This window comes from Chrysochloris asiatica, unplaced genomic scaffold (assembly GCF_000296735.1).
Source record: "Chrysochloris asiatica unplaced genomic scaffold, ChrAsi1.0 scaffold00032, whole genome shotgun sequence".
NCBI classification, from domain to species: domain Eukaryota; kingdom Metazoa; phylum Chordata; class Mammalia; order Afrosoricida; family Chrysochloridae; genus Chrysochloris; species Chrysochloris asiatica.
Genome location: NW_006408550.1, coordinates 7,346,342 through 7,357,731, shown reverse-complemented (window position 1 = coordinate 7,357,731; position 11,390 = coordinate 7,346,342). Strand labels below are relative to the sequence as shown.

The 11,390-nt window shown below is 42.3% G+C and overlaps 1 protein-coding gene across 1 annotated transcript in view; it reads left to right on the top strand.

Annotated features, from left to right (window-relative positions):
* The first annotated feature begins 898 nt into the window (after window positions 1-898).
* LOC102814294 (chromosome unknown open reading frame, human C7orf60) overlaps window positions 899-11,390 on the top strand; it is an 80,011-nt gene continuing 69,519 nt past the window's right edge. Inside the window, exon 1 of the mRNA XM_006859293.1 lies at window positions 899-1,156. Coding sequence (XP_006859355.1) covers window positions 997-1,156 — 160 coding nt within the window. The 5' untranslated portion in view covers window positions 899-996. The remainder of the gene's footprint in view (window positions 1,157-11,390) is intronic.

Here is an 11,390-nt window from a genome sequence, read left to right as displayed (position 1 = left end):
GAATGCAAGGTCTGCCTCTCTGGAGAGCAGTTCCACCCTTTCCGGAACAGGAGTAAGCAAGCACATACTCCCAGAAGGCGAGGAATAGAGGAGGAAGGAAAGCAGGTTGCCAAATCCGTTCAAGCATGCTCCAAGTCGTTTAAGAAAAGGGCAGGAAGTCACCGAGCAGACGAAAACTGTTCAGAATTCTGACTCAAATTAGACCAACAGCAGAAGTGCTATGGCCAGGGGCTTCTACAAACTTCTTAAGTGCGTTTTCTGGCTTGCCTTCTCTCTTCCTTGCATCTCCGATTGCTTATCTTGGCCCTCTTCTCTTCCCATTGTGTGTCCCTTGACGGGCAGTGGCAATAAGAGCACTGAACCCCGCCCTTAGAGAGTTTGTCGGCCTGAGAATTAAACCAGCACTTCGTAGTCAGACCTCTATTGGAGTCAATGGAAACATGAATGGCCTCTCATAAATGCGTCTTCAGCACATTTGACAAGATGCAGCCGGGGCTCAGGTCGAATCGTACCAGATTACAACCCGCGGGAGGGGGAAGGGAGAAGGACTGGAAGAAGCGAGAAAGCAGGATAGCAGAACGAAGCCCAAACTCAGCAAACTTGGCCGCGCAAGCGCGTCACCAGCGGCCGCACCACTACGCCTGCGCAAAGACACCGGAGAAGGGAAGGGGGATAGCAACCAGCCCTTTGCTTGGCGCTCCCACAGCCTCAGCTCCCCTCGGCCTGCAAGCCCCGCCTCCTCCAGCTGCTCGCATCCCAAACAACCGGTGCGCCGTGGGCACTCTCTGTCGATTGGCCCTTGGCTTTTTCCGTTTCCGCCCAACCCTCCACAATTTACCAATAAGCTTGTGCATTTGGAAAAGGTGCCACCTCCGAGTCCGGGGCTCCTGCGCCTCTGCCTTCTCCAGAGGCTGCCTCCGCTGCTGCCTCCTCCTTCCCCACCTCCTCCGTCAGGCGATCGTCTGCGGGGGCCCGAGGGGCGGCGGCGGCGGCGAGATGGAGCCGGGGGCCGGCAGCCGAGGTGCTTTTCGCAGTCAGGGGGCTGGACCCCCGAGCAGTCCGCCGCCCCGGGAGCAGGAGCGGAAACTGGAGCAGGAGAAGCTCTCCGGGGTGGTGAAGAACGTCCATCGGAGGCTCCGCAAGAAGTACCGGGAAGGTAAACAGCGGGCTGCGCGGGGGGCGGGGAGGCCTTACCACCCCTACCTCTGTCCCTTCTCCCTCCCGCCGAGAAGGAGGCCACCATTGACACCCAGGGGAGCGGCACGTCAGCCCTGCCCGGGCCGGGCACCCAGGCTCGGCCCGAGCCCTTGGCCGGCGTTGGGCGCGCTCCTGCGGCCCCTTGTCTCCGAGGGCCCTGGAGAGAGTTCCGGGCCTGCGGTGCCGAGACGGTTGTCACCGCTCTCACCTGCAGTCCGCGCGCACCCCGGAGGGAGGGGCAGCGTGTTGCCAGTAACCTGGCAGGTAAAACGCCCAGGCAGGCGAAATCCGTTTGTGGAAGACAGAGTTGTCCCTCTTTCCCAACGGTTTGGCCAGCCCGTCGTTTTGGCTGCTTGCCTGCCAGCCCCCCTTCCTGGTACCCCCTCCTGCGAGGGTACTCCCTCCTGCGGGCTCATCCTCTCTTTGGCTTCCAGGGCTGCGAAGTCAGCAGGCCTTTGAGCTGACTGGACTTCACCTTGGTACGATGGGGAGGAGCTACGGGCCTGCTCACCCCTCTTCCCTCTCTCCACTTCACTCAGATGCTTCCTCTTAGTGTGTACTTAGGCCCCGGAGATATGGCTGGTTCCCCAAACACCAGCACACCTCCTAGGACGTCGATGCCAGCGAGGGTGGCCACAGCTGGGAGCCCTTAGCAGAAGGAGCTCAGTAACTTTGGGTTGTGTCTCTTTATAATGTTTATAGTTCGGGCTACAGTCCTCCTTGGGATTTTTTTAAATAGTTGTTTTGTTTAGTAGTTATTTTATCCGACGGTTTTTCATATGCTCAAAATGTCTTCTAAGTAGCAAAATGAGGGTTCACTTTCCAGTTCCGTTGCAAGAGGAAAAGTCTTCTAACGTTAGTCTTACACTAAGTTAATAATTGAGAATTAGAAGCAAAATTGTGACAGTGAAGCAACAGAAACATGTAATAGCATGTTACTTTTTATTTACACACTTTTCAATTAGTTTAGCTGCTTAAAAGGAAGTATCTTGTTTCTTTTAATGTAATTCATGTGTTTCATTTTGCAAAACTTTAAATTCAAAGTTTCCTTTCCTTGGCAACTTAAGCCTAGCTTTTAATAGAAGCTGCTTAAATAGCACCAAAGATGACCTATGCTATTGTTTAATAGGTAGCAATAGAAAGAGACTTAATGGCATAGTTGAGGTGTTGAAATTTGTTTTCTAAAAGGATGCTTTAAACCCCAACCCACAACTTAATAAAATGAGTAGTTACCATAGCAACCATTGCATCATTCTTGATCTTCAGAGAATGCACTTACATAATGGCATTCATAGTAGATTTTTGTGTTGTTTAGAGAAATCAGGAAATAAATGGGTACACATTCCTGCAATTTATCATGCTATTTTGTACAAATTTAAGTAAGCACATTTTTAAAGGGGAAAAAGCAACTAACATTTAATTCAATTTCTGTTTCTACCATTTTTGATGATTTTTTTATTCATAGATGACTAGGTTCCACTGAAATTGAACACTACTAATGTTTTATCTCCTGAAGTGCTATTTATAATTGCTTAGTTCTCACATCTTCAAACATATTTAACCCTTAATGTTAACTATGGGAACACTTGTCTATGATGAGAATTGGTAGTTGGAAGTTACATAGCTAGAAAAAATATGTGTAGTTCAAAAGTAAATGAATGTACTTCTGGGCATTCTACAAACATCCGAATAAGATGTTTTTTGATATTTAATGACTTGGATTCTACCAATGCTTTAGATTTCTGGGCTTTGATCCAGACTCCTAATGTGGCACTGTAAGATCAGCACTGGACTTTGAAGCACGGAGTCAGCAGTTCAGATCCACCACCTGCTCCTCAGAAACCCTGTACAGGGTCACTATGAGTTAGAATCGATCATTGGCAGTTAACAACACACTTAGATCCAATGCCACACAAATGCTCCATCCAATGCCACACAAATGCTCTATTAGCAGAGTAAACGATTCTAATGAGCATGCCATCCTACCTTTATTTCTGACATGTTGGTCAAATCTTAGTTGTGAAAAAGCTTAATGAGAAGAGTCTGACTTATGGCCATAATAATTGCAGTTTTTTTTAGTGTTTTTATTTGGTGTCTTTGTATCATTGTTGGTGTATTGGTGGTCTCGAGTCCATGGACATTTTACAAGTTCATTTGAATTTAGCTGTGGTCATAAGAGAGTAACATAAACAATGTATGAATATTAGGTAAGCTCACAAAAATCTATTTAGTCAGTTACATACCTGAATGTTGTTGTTGTTACATTGTTGCCATTGAGTTGGTGCAACAAATAGCAACCCTGTATAGGTTTCTGAGGAGAGACTGGTGGCTTTAAACTACCGACCTTGTGGTTAGCAGTCCAATGAATACCCATAGACCAATAACTACCAGACAATGCAGTGACAATTCCAACTTAGGAATTTAGAATGTTAGACTAGAAGGAACCTTAACATGTATCATTGATTCCCAGACATTACTGACCAATCTGAATATTTTTTTAGAAAATTCCTAGGTTCCTTATCTCTAGTAGTAGGATTATTAAGCAGAAAGAAGGATGAAAAGGAGGTCCTTCTGCTGTGGTAGTAAGGGATTGCCCCTAACTTCCTTGTTGATAGTGATGAGCAGACTTGGCTTGGGACGTTGCTGGGGAGTGGAGGATAGGGTTTTGAAGACCACCAGGTAGGTTTTATGTACTCTTTCACTACCTTTTTACTTTCTGCTCCATTTTACTGTCTGCCTTGTGTCACCACTTAAGAGACCCTGTACCAGTTTGTAATAAACTGAGCATTGGTGATAAAGGTCCTTGTTCAAGCACTGTTGTTATCTGAAGCAGTCCCTAAGCCATAAGGATATACCTAGCAGTGGTGATAAGAAAGAGATGTTTTGGTGTTAACCATCTATAAAGAGAAGTCCTGGTGTGGCGCTGTGGGTTAATGTGCCAGACTGCAAAGCCTTTTGAACTGCAAGGTCGGCGGTTCAAGCTCAACAGTTGCTCCTCGGCAACCCTATACAGGGTCGCTGTGGGTCGGAATCAACTCAACGGCACTTGACAACTAGAACAATCTATAGAGAGGATATTGTCTTTTATGTTGAGTTTATAAATATGTTTGCATATGTTGTTGTTAGTCGGTACCGACTCATAGCAACCTTATGCACAACAGAATGAAACACTGCCCGGTCCTGAGCCAACCTCACAATTATTGCCATGCTTGAGCTCATTGATGATGCCACTTTGCCAATCCATCTCACTGAGGGTCTTCCTCTCCTTCTTTGACCCTCCACCTTACCAAACATGATATCTCTCTCCAGCGACTGGTCCCTCATGACAATATGTCTGAAGTATGAGAGATGAAGTTTGGCCATCCTGGACTCCCAAGGAGCTCTCTGGCTGCACTTCTGCCAACACAGATCTGTTGGTTCTTTTGGCAGCCCGTGGCACCTTCAACATTCTCCTCCAACACCATTACTCAAAAGCATCAATTCTACGGTCTTCCTTATTAACTGTCTAGCTTTCACATGCATATGAGGTTATTGAAAATACCATGGTTTGGGTCAGGCACACCTTAGTCCTCAAGCTGACATCTTTGCTCTTCAACACTTTAAAAAGGTCTTGTGCAGCAGGTTTGCCTAATGCAATATGTCCTTTGATTCCCTGACTGCTGCTTCCATGAGTGTTGATAGTTGATCCAAGAAAAATAAAGTCTTCGACAACTTCTATCTTTTCTCCATTGATAAGAGTGTTGTTTATTGGTCCAGTGGTGAGGATTTTTGTTTTCTTCACATTGAGATGCAGTCCATACCAAAGACTGGTTTTTGACCTTCATCAGTAAGTATTTTACGTCCTTTTCACTTTCAGCAAGCAAGGTTGTATCGTCTTCCTATTGCAGGTTAGTAATAAGTCTTCCTCCAATCCTGATGCCACGTTTTTCTTCATATAATCCAGCTTCTTGGATTATTTGCTCAGCATATAGGTTGAGTAAGTACGGTGAAAGAATGCAACCCTGTCACACACCTTTCTTAATTTTAAACCATTTAGTGTTCCCATGTTGTGTTTGAACAACTGGCTCTTGGTCCATGTACAGACCTCTTGAGCACAATTAAGTGTTCTGGAATACTTACACTTTGCAATGTTTTTCATAGCTTGTCATGATCCACACAATCGAAAGCCTTTGCGTAGTCCTGATATATCATTGTATGATCATCACTGGACTGTGAAGCACAAGGTTCTCAGTTCAAACCCACCAGGTGCTTCTCAGAAACCCTGTACAGGGTTGCTATGAGTCAGAATAAACTAAACAACACGTAACAACTATGAGTCAGAATCAACTCAAAAGCATGTAACAACAACATACCTAAGTGCTGGTGGTGGTGTGTCAAGTCAGTTCCTACTCATAGCGACCCTACTTAGGGTGTCTGAGGCTGTAAATCTTTATGGGAGCAGAAAGGCTCTTCTGCAGAGAGCAGCTGGTAGATTTGAAATGCTGATCTTGCAGTTAGCAGCACTATGCTGCCAAGGCTTCCCATACCTAAGTGATGGTAGTGATGATTATGTGACATGGAGTTGGTTCCAACTCATGGTGATTCTGTATACGATTTCGGAGGCTAAATTTTTATAGGAGCAGAAAGCTTCATCTTTCTTTCATGGAATGGCTGGTAATTTTGAACTGCTCACTTTAAGGTTGAGTAGCTCAATTCATAAGCCACTATGCTACCAGGGCTCCTGATGGTGGTGATTGTGTGCCATGGACTCTGTTCTAACTCATAGCAAACCTGTATAAGGTTTCCGAGGCTGTAAATCTTTACAGGAGTGGAAAACCTCATCTTTCTCCCACAGAATGGTTGGCAGTTTCGAACTGCTGACCTTGAGGATAGAAGCCCAACCTGTAATTACTACGCTACTAGAGCTCCTTCCTTTACCAGTTGTTGTTAAGTACAGTTGAGTAGATTCCAACCCATAGCAACCCTGCATAGGGTTTCCGAAGCTGTAAATCTTTACGGCATCAGAAAGTTTCATCTGCCTTGGAACTGCTGGTAGTTTTGAACTGCTGACCTTGAGATTAGTGGCCCAATTTGTAACCTCTACACTACCAGAGCTCCTTTCCCTCACCACTAGCCAGTGCTTTAAGTCTGTATTAGTCAGACTATTCTGACCACTGCTTTGACTCTGCTGTTCATTACAGTAAACATGCCTGCCTTGTCTTTGTCAATTAACTGCTGCCTCTTGGCCTCCACTATCATGATGCACAGTCAGACCTAGTTGTTTTTGTTGTTGGGTGTCACTGAGTCATTTCCAACTATGCACAACAGAATGAAACACTGTGTAGGTCTACACCATCCTCACAATTGTTATGTTTGAGCTTGTTTTTTCTTGCCACTATGTCAGCCATTTCTTTGAGGGTCTTTCTCTTTTTTGCTGACAATCCACTTTACTGAGGATGATAACCTTTTCTAGGGACTGGCCCCTCCTGATAATATGTCCAAAGAATGCAAGACAGAGTCTCACAATCTTTGCTTCTAAGGAACATTCTGGATGTACTTCTTCCAAGACAAATTTGTTTGTTTTCTGGCAGTCATGGGAGTTTCAATATTCTTTTCCAACACTGTAGTTCAAATGAATTGCTGCTTCTGTGGCATTGTCAAATTTTCATGTGCATATGAGGCTATTGAAAATACCATGGCTTGGGTTATGCACACCTACGTCTTCAATAGCTCAGATAAAGACTCTTCAGCCACTGCTGGGTTAATCTTATCAGAGGGGCATAGAAGAGATAATGACTTTGCTGGGGAGAGTAGTTTATCAGTAAAGATGGAGTTACTTCTTCAAATGGCAGTCAAAGGGCTGGTTCTAGTGATAGAGTGGTTCAGTAGACTTTAGGGCTAGGCAGCCCCAGCCTCCTGATTATCCACCCGTATCTCCTTATTCCAGGCTTCAGTATCCCATTTCTTCCCAAGTAATCAGTGCATTCACTTTAACTTCAGACACCATCTGAGGTTGAGACTTCAGTTAATTCAGCTTGTCTTACAAATAGACGAGTGTGATTTTCTGCAATATCAACTTGGTTATAACAAGAAATAAGGTTTTCTTTAGGTCTTTTATGTAGTGCTTGAACTCTGAAGCCCTGAGCTCATCTCTTTCATAATTTTGTCTAGCAAAAACAAACAAACAAAAAAAAAAACAAGCCTCCATGTACTTCTCAGTTTGAGAGAAATGCTGAACAGTAACAAATTTGTAATCACTCAGAGCCTTGTTTCTCACATATATTTGATCATGAGCATCTAGACTGGTGTTGCCAAACTCCTTCCCCAGAAACTATACCCAGCAGCATCTCTTCAAGTCAGCATAGCTTTAAATTGTGTCTCTAAACTCAAAATTTATCCTACGTGTTACTGTTATTTTAGGTTTTATGAGTTATTTGTTAGGTTACTTTTTGGGTCTTCATGCTCAAACTGGGCCAGGTTACTTTCTGTTGTGCATAGGGTTTCAGTGAGTCAAAAATCTCTTGGTGACACCTAGCAACAACAGCAACAACAAATGATAAAGAGAACTTTGATAAATCGCTCAGTGAGTGGCACATAGCAGGCATGCAATATATATTGGGTATTAGATTAAGGAGCTCTGGTAGCGTAGTGGTTACGAATCGGGCTACGAACCTTAAGGTCAGCAGTTCGAAACTACCAGCCGCTCCGCGGGAGAAAGATGAGGCTTTCTACTCCCGTAAAGATTTACACCCTTGGAAACCCTGTACAGGGTTGCTATGGGTCGGAACCGACTCGACGGCACTTCACAACAACAACAACAACAGATTTTATTATTGTTAGTCATTTTTGTAGTAAGATAACTATTTAGATGCTTTTTACATTTAGAAAAATACATAAAAATCAAAGTATTGTTGCAAATCATTTGATCATTTTATGAGGGAGCAAAACAAGTGTAGTTGTTCTTAGTCCTGACTCACTTAAGTATTATTTGTGAAACATTGTTAAATACATTGTGAAAGACTTTAAGTCTTTTCTTAGATTATACCAGTGGACACAAAGGTTGAACTGAGCTAAATAAAATATGATGGTTTGAATGGGAAGGAATCTGGAAGAAAGGAAAACAGCTATATAAGAGCTTATTGTTCAATGCCATTGAGTCGGTTCTGAATCATAATGACCCTTTGTAGGGTTTCCAGAGAATGACTAGTGGCTTTGAATTGCCAATCTTGTGATTAACAGTCTAGTGCTTACCCTACAGTGCACACCAGGACTCCATATAAGAGCTGATATTGTTAAGTGCCATCAGTTCTGACTCATATCGACCCTATATAGTGTTTCCAAGGAGTGGCTGGTGGGTTTGAACCATCAACCTTGCGTTTGGCAGTCCAGTGCTTACCCAGTAGCGCCATACCAGGACTCTATAGAAGAGCTAGGAGTCTCTTAACGTTAATCTGATTTACTATTAATAATGGCCTAAGTATGAATCTAGTGATCATGATACTGGAAAAAGATGAATCACAGACTTTTTAAAGGTATGTGTGAGCAGTTTTGATCAAGAGGAAGAGTAAAAGGTGATGATAATATTACTTGTGTGTGCCACTAAATGACATGTTAGTGGCAGAAATAGCATACAAGTTGGAAATGTGTATTTGAGTAGGCATTGAAGTAAGCAAAAATGCTTATGTGAGCAGGTCCACCAGATTGTAATAAGGATGGTAGTAATGATTTTAGTTTGGGATGTACTCTTTGAAATTGAAGGATTCAAAGACCTCTCTTGAGGGCAGATAAATTTCTCTAGGGAAGTGATTGATCCTTGGAAAATACCAGTAGTAGTTGGGGTTGGAAGGAGAAAGTGGAAACCTCAGAGCACAGTAATACTCACAGGTTTTGAATTTCTGTTGTGCTGGTTGTTGCCACAATAGTAGAACCATGCCAACTGTCATTTATGTTATAAATGTTTATGGAGACAGTCTAAAGTCCTCAAGAAAAGGTAAAATTATGTTTATTATAGAGTGATTTAGGACGATAGTGGTTGGCTGTGACTTTAGAAAGATTTCCAGTCCCTGTTGGCTTAGGTAGTATTTTTATTTTCTTTACCTGTATGTATTTCGTGCGCGAATCTTTAAAGCACCCAACAGATGGTTCTTAAACTTTATTGTACTTCAGTATACTGTGGTGAAGCTTTTAAAACACTGGTTCTTAGGTTCCCTGAAAGCAATTCAGTAGCTCTGAAAGTGAGACCCAGGAATCTGTGTGATTTTGATGCAGGTGATTTTTCCACTTTTGGAAAAAACACTGAACAAAAGGTTTTACTGTTGCAGAGAAAAACATACAGTTTGATGCTGAAGAATATGTTTGTCCTTAGAAACTCTGCCTTTTTATTTTTTTTCCCAAATACATTCCACATTCATATGTACTTGTATAGTGCTTCATATCTGTAATAAAAATAAAATATACAGAAACAAAGCATCAACTGAGTTAACTTAATAAGTTAATGATTTTTCAGTAGTAAGTATTCTTACTATGTCACTGTGTAGAAATTACTTTTGTATTTTGTTAAGTGTTGTCAAGTCATTTCTTACTCATAGCAACCCTGCGTAGATTTTCTAGGAGTTGCTAATGAGTTTAAACCACTGACCTTGTTGTCCAGTGCTTATCCTACAGTGCCATACCAGGACAATATTGGTATAAAAAAATGGTCTTCAAATTAACTTTTTAAACATACTGAATTCTTATACTATATTTTGACTTATTTTCATATCATTTCTAGAGAAAATAGTCTTTCTGCATTATTTGCTAAATAATTCAGACAATTTATATCACACAGTCCCTATTAAAACCAGCACATTTAGCAGTATTTTCTCCAATTTTGAAGAATCCAGTGCATGGGAACACTTTTTGTCATGATGTTGCTGTTAGGTACCATTGAGTTGGTTCTGACTCATAGTGACTTTATGCACAACAGAATGAAGCACTGCCTGCTCTTGTGCCAAAATCACAATGATTATGCTTAGCCTATTACTGTTGCCACTGTGCCAGTTAATCTCTTTAGAGGTCTTCCTCTTTCTCGCAGACGTTCCAGTTTACTTAGCATGATGTCCTACAGGGACTTGTCTGTCGGTCCTTGTAACATTTCCAAAATGTGAAAGAGTCTAAGTCTGGTCACCTTGGCTTCTAAGCAGCATTCTGGTTGAACTTCTTCCAACAGAGATGTGTTTGTTCTCTGGCAGTCCATGGTACTTTTAATACTCTTCTCCAACACCATAACTCAAATGCATCAATTCTTCCACAGTCTTCCTTATTCACTGTCCAACTTTTCACATGCATATGAGAGTCCTGAAAATTCTGTGGCCTGAGTCAGGAGTACCTTAGTCCTCAAACTGACATCTTTGCTCTTCAACACTTTAAAGAGGTATGTGCAACAGATTTGCCCAGTGCAATATGTTGTTTGATTTCTTGACTGCTGCTTCCATAAGTGTATTTGGTGGATCCATGCAAAAACAAGTGCTTGACAATTTCAGTCTTTTCTCTGATTACCATGATGTTATTTATTGGTCTGGTTGTGAGGATTTTGTTTTTTACATTGAGATGCAACCTGTAGCAAAAGCTCTGGTCTTTTATATGAATTGGTAAGTATTTCAATTCCTATTTGCTTTCAGCAGCAAGGTTGTATCATCATACTGCAGGTTGTTAATGAGTCTTCCTCCAATCCTGATGCTACACTCTTCTTCATATAATCTGGTTTCTAAAATTATTTGTTGAGCATACAAATTTAATAACTTGGGTGAAATAACACACACCTTTCCTGATTTTAAGCCATTCAGTGTCCCTTGTCTGTTCAAACAGCTGCCTATGTACAGGTTCATGAGAACAATTAAGTGTTTCGGAATATTCATTCTCTGCAATGTTGTCCATAGGCAAAAGCCTTTGCATAGTCAGTGAAACACAGGTAAACATCTTTCTGGTATTCTCTGCTTTCATCAAGATCCATCTGACATCAGCAGTAATAGCCCTCATTCTACATCCTTTTCTGACTCCATCTTGGACCTCTGGCAGTTCCATGTCAACATACTGTTGCAACCATATTTCAGTTACCTTTAGAGAAATTTTACTTGCATGTGGTATTAATGATGTTGTTGTTGTTGTTGTCAGGTGCCATCGAGTCGGAACCGACTCATAGCGACCCCATGCACAGCAGAACGAAACAATGCTCG